The following is a 19126-nucleotide window of genomic DNA, read 5'->3' on the forward strand; positions in this document are numbered from 1 at the left end:
TTCATCCCAAAGGATTGACTGTTTCACATTTGTTTCACACTTAAGGGTTAACATTAAAACATGATTTATAAAATCATGCCAACAAGTATCAGGCTATTTGAATAGCTTAGTATTTTATGCAAAAAAAGGTATCTATAAATGCTTGCAGCCCTAAAAGTTATTGTAGGACCAGATTAATATGCAACTTCATTTTATACAATATATGTAGTAGGGGGTCCCTGCTCCGTCTCTCTTTCAATTAAGGGGTCCTTGGCTTAAAAAAGTTGAAGACCCGTGCTAGACTGTTAATGCCACTACCTGGAACAGAAACAGGTGAAAACCGGATGCTAAAACAGACCTTTAGTATTATGAAGGCGGAAATAAAAACTGCGTGATCACCAGTTGACTTGACACTGCTCAGCTGGACGATTTCTCGAGAATCACATGGGTTGTGGGAGTGCCGGTGGATATAAAAAACCCGCCCCATTCTTCCTGTCATTCAGATACAGAGAACAGTCAAACAGTACCCTTCACTGGAGCCACTTTCTGTTTTTTAACGTACATTCAAACTACCACAGCTACAAGGTAAGTCGTTGAGTCGGCTGTAGGAATACTTAGAAGAAAAATAGTTATAATGCTTTGTTATTTTCATGTTAACGTTATACATTGGTGTATGTCCGTGCTATTTAACCTAACGTTAGCTAGTCGTGGGTTTTAGCTTAACTACTTTTTAAGTACCCAATTGATCTGCTATTAACTTTTGTCAGTACGTTACCTGTTTACATGTAGCTTACTGCACTGGTTACCTGTTTACATTTACTCCTGCACGTTTTCATCAATGCCCTTGCACTGCTAACACCCAAAACTGCACTCTATACATATATATATTTTATATATATATATATTTATTTATTATATATATGTATTATATATATATATTTATTATATATTTATTATTTATATATTATTTATTATTATTATTATTTTTTTTAATTCCATAACCTGCCCATAAACCTGTGCAATAGACATATGTATGTCACATGTATATATACATATATAGAATGTCTATGTATACTCTCTGTACATAGCCCTCTATACTCTACTATACATGTCATAGACATGTAAACTGGTAAACCTGTATTTATCTAACTATACACTGTTGTAGGCTACATAATTAATCTCTATGATCTACATAACTGCACAGAATACTGTACTCAAGCTGCACTTTGGTATTTAATGCTTCTTTTGCACTTCTGGTTGGATGTCAACTGCATTTCATTGGCTCTAGAACAATACTCTGCTAAATGACAATAAAGTTTAATCTAATCTAAAGCTAATGGAATTGAATAAAATCCTAAACTTAACTTAAAAACAATACTCTCTCGATTTATGAAAAATAATTCACAGAGAACCAGAATGTGTTACTTTAGTACATTACAGTAAGCATTAGCGTTTTGTGACTTTTTCTCAGTGATGGCTTTCAGAATGCTCAGTCACTGTTTTTGTCGGCTAACTGCAGATGGCCCAGTGGCAGGAGGTGCTGAGGCTGGACCTAGCCCTCCAGAGCCGGGTGAGCCAGCTGTATGACGAGAGAAAGTTTCCCAGAGAGATCCGCCACTATCTGTGCGTCTTGCTAGAGGGCCAGGACTGGTAAGAGAAACAGGAAAGAGAATCATGTCTGTTGTGCTTCCTGTGAATACTGTATTCCCCACCGATGAATGACAGGAGACTTGCATCATTACTATCTTGAAGCACTCTTTAGTAGAGGGGCCCTAAATGAATATCTAGTGGTGAGGCCTTTTGTTTTAGTTGGTGTGTTTGTCCTTAAATGGTGTGTTTTCCTAAACGATCTTTCGCTTAACCAAACTAATTACTTTTCGTCATGAACTAAGACTTACACAATGCAAAGACTGTGAAAGTAGGGGGGGGGGTCATGGTGGCCTACAGTTTTTGTTTTGCTCTGGTGACCCCTAATGGGTTAACCGATAGCCCTTGTCCTGAAAGAAGATATTTTAAAATAAAAAAGATTGAAAACTATATTTTGTCCGGACTTTGGAGAAAACACAATACTATATACAGTATATAATTACTGTATTATAATAATAATAATAATAATAATAATAATAATAATAATAATAATAATAATAGGAAGAAGAAAGAAGCCTTAACTACCCAATAAAAAAACAAAACAAGATACTATAAATACATTATTTTGGGATGCAGATTATGCTCTCACGTGTTTCTAGTTAATCTGGTTGATCAGGCCTTTTCCCCGGACTGTGTGAGTGTGTGTATAGACTGATTAATTAGGCTCGTTCGAGATGAGCTGTGCCTTGCCTGTAAAGTGGACGAGAGCAGGTGGGGGCGGTGACAAAAATCCGCTGTCAAGTTGGACAGTTTTCCAGCCGATTCCAGCAGCCTTCAGGCTGAACCGGAAGTGATAGAAACACTGTGGTCTGATTCTGATTTAATAAAATGTCATCAGACCCATATATCAGCTTGTACACAAGTCTCCAGTTGTTTTAATTATGACTCAAAATGCTCTACATGTGATCTGTTGCTGATTTTAATTAACAACAGACTGTAGATGATCTGTAATCTGAACAGATTTAGTCTCTCTGACTTCTAAATGTCACTATCAGCCTCACAACATGTGTTCTGTACAGAATAAGCATTTAAATCAGACAAATAGCAGTTAAATCCCTCCAATTCAAAATAAAAGATCGTTTACATAAAACGTCATCATGTTGAGTCGATTCTGAACCAATCAGCTGAGAGGCCGGCGTTTCCCAGCATGCCCTTGGTCCGCCTGGGTCTTGCAGTCGATGAAAAGCAACTGCGCTGCCTGCGTCTCAGAACTGCGGCCGCCGTGATCTCGTGAGGTTATCGTTGCCTACGTGTGCATGACGTCCGAGCAAGTCGGGATCGAGTCGGACGCAAATCCACCCAGCATGCATTGGGCGGCGATCGCTGGTGATCCATTCTGCGCAGACCTGGCTCATCTCGAATGAGCCTATTGACATCTTCCTGAGTCACCTGTTAGCTCTGTTGCACTTCAAAGGGGGGGACAAATTACACCTTTTTATCATTCTTATTGGTAGATGAAGACTTGTGATAAATTCCCATCTAAGCTCTGGCCCGCCTTCAACCTGAGCAGAGGTCTAATCAGCCACAACTTAAAACACCTGTGTGAGTGTTCAGAGGCTTTAAATGGGTAGTTCATCTTTCTGTATGGCCCACATGTGCATTTTAATTGGCTGATTTATTATTAAATGAGTTTGAGGTAGTATTTGGGTAGATTCGACTGTTTTTACTGTTCATAAATGTCCCACAAAGTGTTCCCTCATTCAGCACATGCAGAAAGACACAACCCCTAAATGAATGTACATTTTCTGTTGCCCTGTGTTAGGGATGCGGCAGCTGTGGATGAAAATAAAGCAAGCATGTGTTTCCATGTACTCCTGGTGTATTTGGAAGAACAGTGGAAACATTCTGTCCAGGAGAACAACATTTTACAAGGACCTGATTTTTCATGGATGAAAGACTACTTGCTGGTAGGGCAGACATGCTGTTATGGGAACTGGCATTTAGCATTTCATTTAGATTTACCTTTTATTTATTTTCTCAAAGCAGAATAATTATAACCTCTTATTGCTTAAGTGTGTATCAGTTTATATTTTTTTTTACTTAGAAACACTTTAAAGATGAGCCTCTGAACTTGGCCGTAATCCTCTCTGAATGCCTAATGGAGGAAAAGAAAATCCTGACCTCAGCCTCTGAAGCACAGGTAAGTACAGGTACAGTGCAGTCCAGGCTGCAGAAATGCTGTAAACATCAAACTCCAAACAATGACCCAGCTACTAATCATGTGCCACAAGATCATTCAAATATGTCTTCTGTTTGGGGACACGGTGGTGCGGTGGTTAGCACTGTCGCCTCACAGCAAGACGGTTGTGGGTTCGTACCCCGGTTGGCCCGGCCTTTCTGTGTGGAGTTTGCATGTTCTCCCCGTGTCTGTGTGGGTTCTCTCCCGGGTACTCCGGTTTCCTCCCGCCGACCAAAGACATGCGGGCTAGGTTTATTGGTGTCCCTAAATTGTCCGTAGGTGTGCATGTGTGAGTGAGTGGTTGTTCGTCTATGTGTGGCCCTGCGATGGACTGGCGACCTGTCCGGGGTGTACCCCGCCTTTCGCCCGACCAATGCTGGGATTGGCTCCAGCCCCCCCACGACCCTGTGCGCGGGATAAGTGGTTGACGATGGATGGATGGATGTCTTCTGTTTGATTTTACTACTTTATTCCCGCCCTGACACATCTAAACTCTTGTTTGGCTCAGTGAATGAGCTTCACGTTTTGCAGAGCAGCTTGTTAAAGGTCCCATGGCATGAAAATGTCACTTTATGAGGTTTTTTAACATTCCCCCAGCCTGCCTATTGTCCCCCAGTGGCTAGAAATGGTGATAGGTGTAAACCGAGCCCTGGGTATCCTGCTCTGCCTTTGAGAAAATGAAAGCTCAGATGGGCCGATCTGGAATCTTCTCCTTATGAGGTCATAAGGAGCAAGGTTACCTCCCCTTTCTCTGCTTTGACCGCCCAGAGAATTTGGCCCACCCATGAGAGAGAGACATCATGGCTTTCAAACGAGCAAAGTGGCAGTTGGTCAAGGCCACACCCCCACCCTCCACCTTGCCCCCCCTCTCTCCTCCTGAATAGCTACAGACACAGAAATGGCACATCATAAGGAAAGCTCATTGTGGGACTGGCTCTAGTGGCTGTAATTCTGCACCAAGGCTGAATTTTGGGAAAGAGACTTCAGATACAGTATTAGGGGACCACTAAGGTCTATATAAAAGAGACTTCAGATACAGTATTAGGGGACCACTAAGGTCTATATAAAAGAGACTTCAGATACAGTATTAGGGGACCACTAAGGTCTATATAAAAGAGACTTCAGATACAGTATTAGGGGACCACTAAGGTCTATATAAAAGAGACTTCAGATACAGTATTAGGGGACCACTAAGGTCTATATAAAAGAGACTTCAGATACAGTATTAGGGGACCACTAAGGTCTATATAAAAGAGACTTCAGATATAGTATTAGGGGACCACTAAGGTCTATATAAAAGAGACTTCAGATATAGTATTAGGGGACCACTAAGGTCTATATAAAAGAGACTTCAGATACAGTATTAGGGGACCACTAAGGCCTATATAAAAGAGACTTCAGATACAGTATTAGGGGACCACTAAGGTCTATATAAAAGAGACTTCAGATACAGTATTAGGGGACCACTAAGGTCTATATAAAAGAGACTTCAGATACAGTATTAGGGGACCACTAAGGCCTATATAAAAGAGACTTCAGATACAGTATTAGGGGACTACTAAGGCCTATATAAAAGCATCCAAAGAGCACCATGTCATGGGATCTTTAATGTTACTTGCAGTACAAGAGGCTTGCACTGTTTGCATAAGAGTCTGTTTTGTAAGAACTACCACCAGACGGAAATCATAGCAAAAGAGTACAAGAACTATGTTTTGTTTTTGTCAGGGTTGCGGCAGTCCAACGATGGATCAAAAATGGAAAGAGTTGGACAACAAAGTCAATGAACTGAGAAGACAGACTTCGGTAAACTCAGTTTTTGGTTTTATTTCCCCCTAACAGCCGTCCAGGGAAAAAAAAAAACATGCTTCATCATTTCTTAATTTGTCAACTTGAACTCTAATGCAGGAGGTGAAGAAGGGAATGAAGTCACTGGAGTTACTAAATGAAAACCTTGACTTCATACAGAAGAACTGGCAAAGCCAAGGTATGGTAGGAGACAGACAGAAACAGGTGAAAGGGTTGGTGTGAGTTCATGCTTCATCTACTGTATGTCTCTTTTGTCATTTCCAGTGGAGGAGCATAATGGACTGGCCCAGTCCCATCCTTTTGTGGTAGGGGAATGTCTTAAGCGGACCAACGTTATCACAAAAACAAAGCAGGTACGCATGTTTGGTGAGCTGTTGTTGACACGGCATAGGGCTGGGCATTATATAGATATTATAATGATATCGTGATATGAGACTAGATATCGTCTTAGATTTTGGATATCGCAATAAGTGGTGTCTTTTCCTGGTTTTAAAGGCTGCATTACAGTAAAGTGATGTCATTTTCTAAACTTACCAGACTATTCTAGCTGTTCTGTTATTTGCCTGTACCCCACTTAGTCATTGTATCCACTTTACTGATGAATATTTATCAAAAATCTCATTGTAAAAATATTTTTTATCAAGGTATTTTGGTCAAGAATATCTTGATATCTGATTTTCTCCAGATCGCCCTAACACAGCACAGTAAAATGTAAAGGATAATTACATCCTTGAATATTTTTCAATCCATATTTTTTAAACGGTTACATTAAATTGTCAATTATTTCTGTACTTTGTATATATATATTTTTAAATTCTTGATATAATGGTTCTAAGCCACAGCGATCTTTACATGATTAGTAAGGGGCCGTTGTTTAAGCAGCTTAATTAGACCTCTTATTAGACTTAACACTTGCTGTGTTTCTTTTGTCTTGCAGATAGTGCTGCAGCAGATAGTGAACATTTTAAACCTGGCACACCAGATGGTGGCGACTCTCACAGATGTGGAGCTGCCGGAGTGGAAGCGCAGGCAGCAGATGGCATGCATTGGAAGTCCAGTTGACACCAGCCTGGACCATCTCCAGAAGTGGTAAGAACTTATTGTTAGTACTACCTTGGCTCTTCGTGTTTCACGTTGAGGAAGAAACTTTGTATATTTGAGGAAACATCTCTCTGTTCCAGCTGTCACACTTTATAACCAATAACAAACGTTGGTGTTATGTGTGCCTGTGTTTGCTTATGCTGTGTGTGCAGGTTCACGACGGTGGCAGATGTACTGCTACGTGTACGCGAACAGCTGCAGAAACTGCAAGACCAGAACAAGAAATACAGCAGCACTGATACCTCCAGCCTCCCTGATCCCATAGCAGAAAATGAGAGATTCACACAGCTCTTGTTCACCAAACTTCTTGCAGAGTGAGACATTGCATCAGGACTCTTCTGTGTTATATACACACACACCGACTGATACGCACACTTTCATATTGTTGACGTTGTTTTGTTATTGTCTCGCGTTGCAGTGCTCTGGTGGTTGAGAAACAGCCGATCATGTCGAGTTTACCACATCGACCTCAAGTACTAAAGACTGGGGTGCGGTTCACAGTGGCAGTGAGGTAAGCCTAATGCGACAAGCTTAAGATGATCTAATTTACATAGCATTTACATGGTGTGGTCTACACATGATATACAGCAACATAACATAGAATTAGTGTTCTCTAGCGACACATAGTGGAGAGAGGAAGTGTTACAAAATTTGCAATACGTAATTTTCAGTGCCACGCACTCCACCCAGGAAATAATGTCTAACTCGTACGCGCAGTGTCAGATGGTTATGAAATCCCACAACTGCATCGGTAGTCTATATCCACGACCTTCCGTCGCCGTTCTTTTCGGCCGGATGTCCGTCACCTTCCGCTTCCTTTTGTGTTGTAATTCTAACCTCCGGTGGATTTGTGAGGACTATGGTTAACTGCTCCTCAGATCTCTGCAGGGTAAATCCAGACAGCTAGCTAGACTACCTGTCCTATCTGAGTTTTCTGTTGCACGACTAAAACTACTTTGAACATACACATGTTCCATTAAAACAAGTTCCTTACCGAGGCCCATTGCGCCGCCCAAGACGATTGTGATTGGTTTAAAGATAAACTGGTAAACCAGAGCTCGTTTTTCTCCCATCCCGGAATGCTGTGTGGACTAGCCAGACCAGATAGTCTGGCAATTCAAGACTAGCGTTCCGGCAGTACCCACCCAACGTGCCAGGAGGGGCGAAGGCTCTCTCATCGCCGCTTGCAGCTTTAATTAATTAATTAATTAACTATTGTTAATCATCTTATGTATGCAGATGACCTGGTCCTGCTCTGTCCATATAGTGCTGGGCTGCAGCAGATGCTGAAGGTGTGCTCTCAGTATGGCCTTGATTATGACATAAAGTATAACGCAAAGAAAAGTCACATAATGATAGTTAGAAGCGACGAGGACAGAAAATCAAATTTTCCGACCTTTTATTTGTCAGATAGTCCTCTTGCTGTGTGCGAGGAAATTAAATATTTAGGTCATGTCATATCTGATGACTGGACAGATGACAAAGACCTCTTTCGACAGCGCTGTAAAATTTACTCTCAAGCTAACATGCTTATAAGGAAGTTTTCCATGTGCTCTGACTCTGTGAAGTGTTCTCTGTTTAGAACATATATCACACCGCTATATACTGCTCAACTGTGGTCTAACATAAGAAAAAGAGTATGCAGAGGCTCAAAGTTGCATATAATGATGCAATGAGGCTGCTGCTCCATGTCCCTAAGTGGCATAGTGCCAGCCATTTGTTTGTGTCCACTAGAGTGCCGACCTGTGAGGCACTCTTAAGACAACTGATGTTTAGTTTCATGTGTCGCCTGGACAAGTCAGAGAACCACATAATTGAAGTTCTAGTCAGCCCTGTGAAAAGCTGTTACAGATACACTTCTAGGTTAAGACAGCATTGGTGCAATAGTCTGTATATCTTATAGGTTAATATGCAATTTGTATGTATTATTGTTATATTGCTATAGGCTAATATGTAATTATGTATTGTATCTTTTTATATTTTTATACTACGTATACTGTATTATGTGCTATATGGACTTGGGTCTGCAATAAAGCTTTATTATTATTATTATTATTTATTACAACTGCGTTTACTGGAAAAAAATACAAAATGATCCACATGTGCAGATAAAGTAGCTTTATTTTATTCAGAATCAAATACTTACTAGATTCACAACAATAACAAAGGGTGCCATTGGCATAGCAAACAATACGCAAAATTTAGGACCCAGATTTTTTTTTTTATGATGACATTGTTGTTTGAATATGATGAGTGAAAGTGTGTCTATGTTTTTACTTGTTATTGTCTTAGTATTTATTTGAAACCAAGCTGCTGCCACTTGCCAGGACACTCTTGTAAAAGAGATTTGTAATCTCAAGGAGTTTTTTTTATCCTGGTTAAATAAAGGTTTGAATTGAATTGAAAAAAATGCCTATAAAAGTTCTAAAACAATTTGATCAGACCTAGACCTATCATAATGAACGTATTAGCATTCTATCTGTGCCAGTGATTTGCTAAATCTGAGCCTTGGAGCTATGAGGAGTCCGTAGCCAGATACAGGAGTAGCATCAAAACTGGACTGGAACCAGGGACGTTCTGGTTCATCGTTCTGTATGATGTTTTTGTTATCTTAAAGATCATTCTGTCACTATTTGTTTCTTCTCTTCTCAGGTTCTTGGCAAACCTCCCAGAATTTAAGTGCCTGCTCAAAGTCAAACCTGTATTTGACAAGTAAGTCAAAGAAAACTTTTGTCTGAGCCGGTGACATAGTACAGTATTATTTTACATAAATTGAAATCTTTTTGATGATTTTACTTGTTTTTTTTAATGATTATCATTTTTTTCACATCTATTTTTGCCTTAAAATAAGGGACGTTGAAGAAGCCAAGACGGTTAAAGGGTAAGTAAAGGTTACCAAAACCATTTGAAATTCATGAATTCTGATAAACTACTGACCCATGTTTGGACACCGACTCACTCTGGTCTGATGTCGTTGTAGGTTCCGTCACTTTGTCTTCAACAACGATGACTGTAGGGTTTTGGACGTGGACACACCCTGTGGAGGCTTGGTGGGAGAATTTAGACACATGGTAGGAAACTCCTCAAACTGCTGAACCTTTGAAACGTGGACATGAATTAAACTCATACACTGTATAATATTAATGGACAAAGCAACCGGTTCGGCGAAGTGCTGCAAATGCAGAAGTGCCTTAAAGCTGCATTCTATCTGAATTCCAGCAGGGGGAGACTCGTGCAGTTGCAAAAGGAGGTCTGTTTCTGTAGAAGTCTATGAGAAAGTGACCCACTTCTCACTTGATTTATTACCTCAGTAAACATTTTCATAATGAGTTTATGGTCTCAATCGCTAGTTTGAAGTCTTCTGCAACACAGAATAATGTTTATTTATGGTCTCGTTGATTTTAAAATCAACGAAAATTTCGTTTTAGGACATGGCTATGATGTGATTGACAGTCCTGTCTTATATGTAATATAACTATGGGACAAAGATATATTTAAAACCTAGCGAAGCTAAATCTTACCTCAAATTATGTAGGCTAGCTTTCAGCAGCAGTTGCATCCAGATTGCCGGTGAAAGGGTGTAGCGTAACGTAACGTAGAGTGTAAGCAGCGTTGCCAACTCTCAGCTAACGTCACAGTCAGATAGCACCCAACAGTCTATGGCTCCTCCCTCTCTCCTCCCTCTCTCCTCCCTCTCTCCTCTCGTCTAAAATCGTCACATCCGCAACCAGGAAAACTCAACGATTCATAACAGATCTCCACAAACCAACGGGTGACGTCACACATGCTCTGTCCATTCATATTAACAGTCTATGGTTAAACTCTGTCATCAAACAAACGTATAGCTTTGTATTTTATGAACAGTACATGTAATATAATGCATACATCAAACAAACATGGTAGAGTATATAGTGAGTGCTTTTTCAATTTTCTTTTTCAGTCACTGAAACATAAACCAAAAGCCAAAGGATCCTCTGAGGTAAGATGAGACCTTCAAATTCAATGAACTGCTATTTGTAGGTAGAAACCAGTAGTCTATTGTATGAACAAACACTTGATATAGTTTGAACAGTCTATGTTGATACTCTTATGTATTAGTTGCCACAAATTTGGCAGAAACGGTGACTTGGACTCATGCATGATTAGCAACAGATTAGATTCTGGGGGTCAAAGTCACTGTGACCTCACAAAATGCATTTTTGGCCATAACTCAAGAATTTCTACGCTAATTATGACATTTCAGAAAAATGTCTAATAGGAGAAAATGATGTGGTGATGACTTTTATAGCCAAAAAGGTCAAAGGTAAACTTCATCATAATGTTCTAAAAAAAGAACATTTCTGGACATTATTCAACGTCATCACTCAGGAACAGATGGGGAGATGTTTGGTCAGATACTGAATCTGGGACTAATCTTGTTTAGATGTTTAGAGATGTGTGTGTGAAGCATCCACGCTTTCCTAAAACATACACTTAATACCTTTTTTATTAACCCTCCTGTTGTCCTCGGGTCAGATTTGAGTCATTTTCAAAGTTTCTACATCAGAAATTTGGGTTTCTTTCAACCAACTTGTCAAAAAAAACATGGATGGTTCACTATTTTCATTGAATTTGGGTGTTTTTATTTAATTTTTTATAGCATTTGGAAAAAGAAATTGGTAAAATGTCGGAATTTTTTTTTTACAAAAACGTCCAAAAAAAGCGTCGGGAAAAGCGACCAAAATGTTGAAAAAGGTTTAAAATTTTGACCCAGAAAAACCCAAAGTTGCATGGTCAAGGGGGAGACAACACAAGATGTCTTCAAAGTCTTCACTACATATATTATATGAGTCTGGACAGACAGGAATGTAAACTTCAACTCGACTGGTTGGCGGAGGCATACGTGTACAACCACAAGGCAGTAATTCTAGTTCAGTATTGTGTATTGTGTTTAGTATTTTCTCCCACACACTACTTCTACATGCTTGCAAATTACAATATCAAACCAGTTTTTTTTTCCCTTCTAAAACCACGTCTCTTTCGTCTTCCTCAGAGTCATCTGATAGTCACTGAAGAACTCCACATCATTAAGTTTGTGACAGAGTTTCAGCATGCTGGACTGAAATTTGACATCGAGGTGAGTCCAACATGACACTTCATTTCTGTGTGCTCTTTGCTGCTGAGCTGAAGATCTCGTTGGTTGAAGGGAAGGTTCTATTTGAGCAGAGCCAGGCCGTTTTTATTGAATGGTCTCCTCCTCCTGTGTTGGTCCAGGCCAGCTCTCTGCCTGTGGTTGTCATCTCCAGTACCAATCAGGTGGTCAGTGCCTGGGCCTCGGTCATGTGGTGCAACATGCTGTCCACCGGTGAACCCAGGGTAAAGACATCACACCTCAACACAACAAATACACAATCTCATCTTCTGTTTGGCTCCATGATAAGACATCCAAACTACGCCAAGCAAACAGTTGTACCAATGCATTTTGGTCCTATGCTTTTGATTTCTCATTTACAGATGACCATTTTCTTTATTTCATATTTCCAACCGTCTTGTCTTTAGTCCCATTTTATGTCATTTATTTATTTAACAGGGACAATGCTCATTAATCAACAGCAAAGCAACTGTAAATGAGCCAGATATAGCTCAGCAGGCTAATTTTTATCTGTTGTCCCTGGCCAGTTTGAAAATGGCAACCTAAAAAAAAAGGCAACCTAAAACAGAAAGTCTGTAACTTTGTTGTGTTGTGTAGAACCTGTCGTTGTTCGTGGACCCTCCTCCACTCACCTGGCAGCAGCTGTCGCAGGTTCTGAGCTGGCAGTTTTTATGCGCCGGCAACGAAGCCCCGCAAAAAAACCCCCCCTCTCAAAAAAAAAAACTGAATCCATCATTATATTAAACCGTGTCATGTTCCAAAAAGAGAGAGATTTATCTAAATTGATTCTACAGAACGTTAAATAAAATGCATTGCACTGCTCTCTGCAATTTGGAGCAGTTGGTGAACAGTGTTTTCTGTTGGAGATGGTAAGTCCCTTTGGGGAGGACTTTGGGCTTTTTCACTTTGTAAACCTGCACAAAAAAGACATATAACACAATACAGGAAAGGGAATAAAACCAAAAGGCATAATATGAGCACTTTGAGATTGTGTTATTAATGTAGTAAGTATAGATCTTGAATTAAACCTTGCACTCACTGCTTGGATAAAACTACGATATAAAGGATGTTGGGCTCTACTTTCATGACATTTCTAATCTAACTGTTGCTGTCTTCACAGATGATCCTGATGGTCTGGTTCACTGGAGCAAGTTCTCCAAGGTGAGTGTTGAGTAAGAAGAACAGTTGGTCCAACCTGTAGGACTTCAGTGTGCCTGTGTGTGTTTAGGTGTTGACTTTTTCTTTCCTGTGCGGACAGAATGAAAATGCCTGGATTTGGATCGATGGGATCCTGGATTTGATCGAAAAACACCTGGTGGATCTTTGGCGCGATGGGTAAGCGATGGGCGAGCTAGCCTCCGTTTTGTTTGACAATACTTAGAACGTCAACAAGGAGTGACGTCACCAAAGATCACTTAGAGCACTTTTAAATATGAGACGGTGGTCCACAACCAAACAACGAAGGAGAGCGCTGAAACAACAGCCCAGTCTCCAGCGTTGGTACACTATGTACACTATGCTTCCCAGTGAACTAAACTCCTGCCGTGTTCTGTGTGTGGGTTTCAGGTTCATCATGGGTTTTGTGAGCAGGGAGAAATCTGAGGTTCTGCTGCAGGAAAAACGGAGCGGGACCTTTCTGCTCCGCTTTAGTGAGAGCAACAAAGAGGGAGCCATCACCTTCAGCTGGGTTGAGCACTCCAATGGTGGTATGTTTCTGTACATGTACCAGTGTTGGGACAAAATGTTTTCCAAGACCAATACTGTTTTTTTATTTTTTCTCAGACTGATTAAATACTTAGATACTTAAAAAGTCATACATTTCTAAATTAAATAAATCATGAAATCAATTTTAACCAGGTCTTAAATTTCCCTATGTCCATGCAATGCTAGTGCTCATTGAAATGTTTTTTTTTAAACTTTTTTTATTCCGTGGTGTTGTAGTTCTAGGACTGGGCATCGTTCAAAATCTTTCGATCCGGTGCCAATTTTGATACCTCAGTTACCTCTATACGATACCTAACGATACCTAACGATACCTTTTTTGATACCAAACGTTTTAAAATCCATTTCAACATCAACAAAAATACATTAAACCCAAAGCTTTTATTTTCCAACTTAATTGTGAATCAAAACAGTTATCAAAATTTAAAAGAATCTGGTAACACTGCTCACTCAGAGTAACATAATAAAGTTGCCTTACCTTACTAGCTCAGCCTGTCAGTCAGTCATCAGGGCAGAGAAGTTGTGCCTGCTTGTCTCACAGGAAGTGTAACGTCAACAGCACCGCGACCGCTTTCGGCTCGCCATTAATATCCCATCATAACCACTTTATCGGCATCGCTGTGACTTCAACAAAACTACAGAGACGAGGACGTAGTTTACTCTCCGTGTGTGTCGGTCGGAGCTCTGCTCTCTGTCAGTCTGCAGAGAAGACCGATAAGCTTGCGCTTACATGTTCAGATGCTTTTGGAACCGAAATTTGGCACCGAAAGATTAATAATTTTTCGATACTCATAGGATCGGAGTATTTTTTTCGGTGCTATAAAAGTATCGACGTTCGGTGCCCAGCCCCATGTAGGTCTTTCTTTCGCTAATCCAAATATAATTTGCTTTATATGTACAGATCATTATTACTCCGTGCCTTTACTCCGCTTTGATTCAAGTTTTAATAATTGTATTTACTTTGCAAGTACTTTTGTGACCCCGCATTTTGTCGGTGTTTGGTGTTTTTTGCCCCCAAAGTCGCCTTCCAGGCAGCGCGGCAATGGTTATGTTTAGGGTTAAGGTTATGGTTAGCTGCCTGGAAGAAAAAAACTAAAAAAACACATGGAGCCATTTTGTTGTACTTTTTGGTCGTGATATAGGTCTTAATTTTCATACAAAAAGGTCTTAAATTTGACTTGTTGAAACCTGCAAAAACCCTGTGATATCTATGTGGTGCTTGCAATCCCTTTTTAGAATGTTTTTGCTGTTACTATGCAAATAATTTTAGTATTTCTAAGGTGGAAAGCCTTGTTACAAACACTTTTTTACACATTTTCACACTGAAATGATGGTCAGGTCCCAGCCCGAGTTTGCTTGGTTGTTACTGGCCCAGTTTGTCTCATGCCTAATAGCCGACTGCATGACCATCAGGTGTCTTCTTGTGTTTGCTTACTTTTCTTTCTGCATGTGTGTCCCCCGTAGACACCCACGTGCATGCCGTAGCTCCCTACACCAAGACCGAGCTGTCGAACAGTTCTCTGCCCATTATTATTAACAACTACAGTCTGAGAGCCAAGAGGAACATGCACCGGAACCCTCTGATCTATCTTTACCCAGACATCCACAAAGACACTGCCTTTGGACACTACGACAACACCTCAGGTACTGGCTCTTTCTCACTTTTCCCCCCCGAGGAAAAAAAAGTGACTTTATTCAGCCAGAAAAACGATAAAAGAATTTGTTTCATGATGGTGATTAGATTAGTAGATATAGTTTTTCTACTCAGGACTACAGGAATTTAAATTCCTAAATAAATGTCATTATTCCAGAACACACAACCTTTGTCTATTACAAGCGGTATTGCATAACAATGTGCTGATTTCCCCTCTGTGCAACAGTTGGAGAAAATGAGATAAACATGAGCCCTGTAATGATCTCTAATCCTCTCTGTCGTGCAGAAATGTCGGCACCTAACAAGGACGGCTACGTTGCCAAAACACCTGTGTACGTCTCCGAGTAAGTAAGACATTAATAATGGAACAAGAAATGCGTCAAGATTTCTACGCTTTGCATCACATATCTTACCATATCCACAGCCGTTCCCATCATGGAGAAAATGGGGATGCTTTCAAAATGCTAAATCCCAATAGAAAGAATAATATAAGCAATATTCATTATTATTATTCTATTGTTCAATGCTGGATAGGAGAAATTGGGACTTATTTTTTTATGTTTTTCCTCAGAAATCCTACGCCACCTCCCTCTCCACCTATGGAGACGCCCAATATGGAAATGGACATGGACATGGACATGGATGTGGAGACAACAGTAGGTTTGACATTGCTTTTTAGTATTTCCCTATAGCAGCCTTTTTTATTTATTTATTTTTAGCCACCTGGGGGCAGCGGAACAAGCTGCTAACACAACATCGACATATCGGCAATATCAAAATAACATTTAATCACCTCCCTTCTAACTTTTAAGCCACATAAAGTCAAAGTTGAGAGCTCAGTTTTCCGGGTCAACTTTTGAACCCAGTGGTACCTTATTTATCTCTCTGTAATAACAAAAGATTTATTTTTAGTTGTGAGAAGAAGTCCGTACGGATCATCTACGTTACCCCACTACATGTTCAGCGTCACATTAACAAATTACTAATCAATAGAAAATGCATTTCAAAAGGGTAGCTCACCTGGTAGAGCATGCGCCCATATACAGAGCCTCAGTCCTCGCCGCAACGGCCGTGGGATTGGTTCCAACCAGCGGCCCTTTGCTGCAAGCCTTGCCCCTCTCTCTCTCCTCCCCCCATTTCATGTCGAAGATGTTGCATCAAATAAAGGCCTAAAATGCCTGTTTGGGTCTCCAGCAACTCCTGAGGGAAATATCTGTCTCTTTAGGTGCTAAATGCTGCTCTATGTTCACCAGCTGGCCACTAACACGTAGTGTCCAGTGGCTTTATCAGAGCCCTTTTTAAGATGATTTTGTTGGGGCATTTTAGGCCTTAATTGTTGACAGGACAGCTTAACATGAGAGAGGGCGAATCACATGCAGGAAAGGGCCGCAAGTCGGAACCAAACCCACGGTCCGCTGCATCGAGGACTGAGCCTCTGCATATGGGCGCGCGCTCTACCAGGTGAGCTACCCGGGCGCGCTCTCAGAGCCCTGCTACCGCTGGAATTGAGGTGGATGAGAGCGATAAGACGATTAAAAGAAAAAGTTGGGAGCAATAAAGCCAACAAAGAGAGGTGTGAGGAACCGCGGCGTTGGGTGACGACTGTCTGGGGATTCATCGCTTCTCACATTGCTATTTGAGCCGTTGTTTATCTGAAAATATGAATTCATTCATATTTCGTTCATCAGTTCATTTAAATAAAAAAATAAAAAATGCTGTTTCCTTGTAGCTGGAGGATCATCAACTGTTTCAGGAAGTCTTCTCCGAATTACTCAACTTACCAGGAGATGACATTTGGACATCTTATCAAGAAATGGCTCAAACGCAGGTCGACAGATCGTGCTGATTTTGGTTACCTCTTTGAGAACGTGGCAGGTCATTGTGTCACAGTTTTATTCTTTAAGTACATGGAATGTTTTCAGTTCAGGTGTCAGTAATAGCCTACTATAAAAGGTTAAAATGTTATGAAAACAATGATCAATATGTATGAGCGTAATTTTTTAAGATTCTGCTAAATGTATATATTGTGTTAAGATATCTTAAGAGGTCATTCTAACAAAATGTGGGGGGATTTTTTGATGCACTGTTTTAAAGTATACTGAAAACATTTTTACTTGCACATGATCACTTTTCACTCTCAGGAAGATTAAAATCTCAATGCTGTGTGTGTAAACTCCATACTGTACTGTATATATTCTTTTCTTTGTTTATTAAAATAAACCCATGTCTGAATACATTCCAGAGCAAAAAGACCATCTGCATTATACAGGACTGAACCTATAATAACTTGATCTATACAGAGGAAGCACATACACACTCAGTGGCCCCCTGTGTTGACTGCTTGTTTTCAGTTTCCTGTTCTCGTGTCCTGACCCTTACATCACCTGTCACACACAAGCTCGCACTGCTGAAATATACCAAGCCTTTTTTTTCTTTCAAAATCAGTTCAATTTAAGGAGTAACATTTCATCAGAAAATCTAGGAGCTGCACAGCACATTACACCTACTGAAATATGTGTCCTTTTGTATAGTTAGTAGTACTTGGCCACGTTTCAGCACTTGTGTAAGCGTGTAGTCCAATCAGCAACACGTGTCACGTATATGTATCATAGGAGTGAGTTTAGCCCCTCCATCAGATTTCACAAGTGGGATGGAGCCTGACATCGCTGACAATGTATCTGACCCAACACTTCAAGTTACTGTCTTCTGACACTATTACATGTTTGTTTAGCATTTTTAATACACAGGTTGAATCGAAAGAAGTGAAACGGGCCTATATTTTCACTCATTATAATATGAAAAGAACACCAAATTCCATCAAAAAACTCAAAGTCCTTAATATATGTTAACGTACTGTATCCTGAATATTTATGGTAAAAAACATATTAGGCATTTAAACATTTGAGGTTGCTCCTTTTTTGTTATTTTACTGAACTATCCCAACTCTCCGATGGATTTCCGTGACATTTGCGCCACCGTGAGACTGCATTTATGACGTGAGATTGTATTGTGTGAATGCAGCATCTTTCTCTCGGTCTCAACAACAAGGACAACTGAGAACAACACTAGCAGTTTTCCTTTGTGACGAGCCCTGCTGTGTTCCGTTTGCTGTGTGAGTCACCTGTGTGTGTGTGTGTGTGTGTGTGTGTGTGTGTCTCTGACTCTGCAGGTGATTTAAGCCTGGCTGCAGTGCAGCTCGGAGCTCTCTCTCTGCTGTTCCAGCTCTCTTTGCTTCTCCTTTGGTTGGGTTGTGTTGCTTTAGTTGATCTGTATGCGCTGTCTGCATTTTACACTCACACACACACACACACACACACACACACACACACACACACACACACTTACACCACTGACTTTACTGACACCCCCACCTTAATAATCTGTTAATTCGGTCTAATTTGGTTTACAAAAGTATGTTTTTGAACACCTTGTTTAAGACCAGGAGAAGGTTGTGTATTGTGTGTGTGTGTGAGAATGTAAGAATAGGCCCTCTGTAGTTAATAACAGTGGTGGGCATTGATGCACTGTTACATGATACCAACCACTTGATTAGCAACAAAATGGCAAAGAAGGAAAATGGAGACCAGAAAAAACTCAGACTGCAAGGTTACTACACATATGGCCTGTATCAGATCACAGCCATGCTTTTTAGGCAAACCTTTCTCATGATCGTATCTAGAGAACTACGGTTCTAAGAATGATGGATCACTGCTAATGTTCCGTGTTAAGCACTGCCTCTTGTGGTCAGTAAGGATGATAAAACACAACTGAGGGGCTACTGAAGTGAAGAGAGACAGTTAAAGAGGAGAAACCAGCATTTTTTTTAAGCTACCTCATTGGAGTTAATGTATATAACTTTGTTGTTCAATTATTTAACCAATTTATACACATTTACAGTACGTAAATC

The 19126-nt window shown here is 40.4% G+C and overlaps 1 protein-coding gene across 1 annotated transcript; it reads left to right on the forward strand.

The window, feature by feature from the left end:
* Positions 1-473: 473 nt before the first annotated feature.
* LOC120569565 (signal transducer and activator of transcription 1-alpha/beta-like) lies at positions 474-17455 on the forward strand. The gene is made up of 24 exons (XM_039817440.1): positions 474-564; positions 1499-1629; positions 3389-3533; positions 3671-3766; positions 5531-5608; positions 5711-5789; positions 5876-5964; positions 6549-6700; positions 6865-7026; positions 7131-7223; positions 9365-9424; positions 9564-9593; positions 9693-9783; positions 10653-10691; positions 11745-11828; positions 11966-12067; positions 12441-12574; positions 12962-13004; positions 13102-13178; positions 13410-13549; positions 15030-15209; positions 15506-15563; positions 15791-15875; positions 16949-17455. The coding sequence occupies exons 2-24, from the start codon at positions 1499-1501 to the stop codon at positions 17063-17065; spliced, it is 2265 nt and encodes a 754-aa protein (XP_039673374.1). The 5' UTR covers positions 474-564; the 3' UTR covers positions 17066-17455.
* Positions 17456-19126: the final 1671 nt, after the last annotated feature.

This window comes from Perca fluviatilis, chromosome 12 (genome assembly GCF_010015445.1).
Source record: "Perca fluviatilis chromosome 12, GENO_Pfluv_1.0, whole genome shotgun sequence".
Lineage (NCBI taxonomy): Eukaryota > Metazoa > Chordata > Actinopteri > Perciformes > Percidae > Perca > Perca fluviatilis.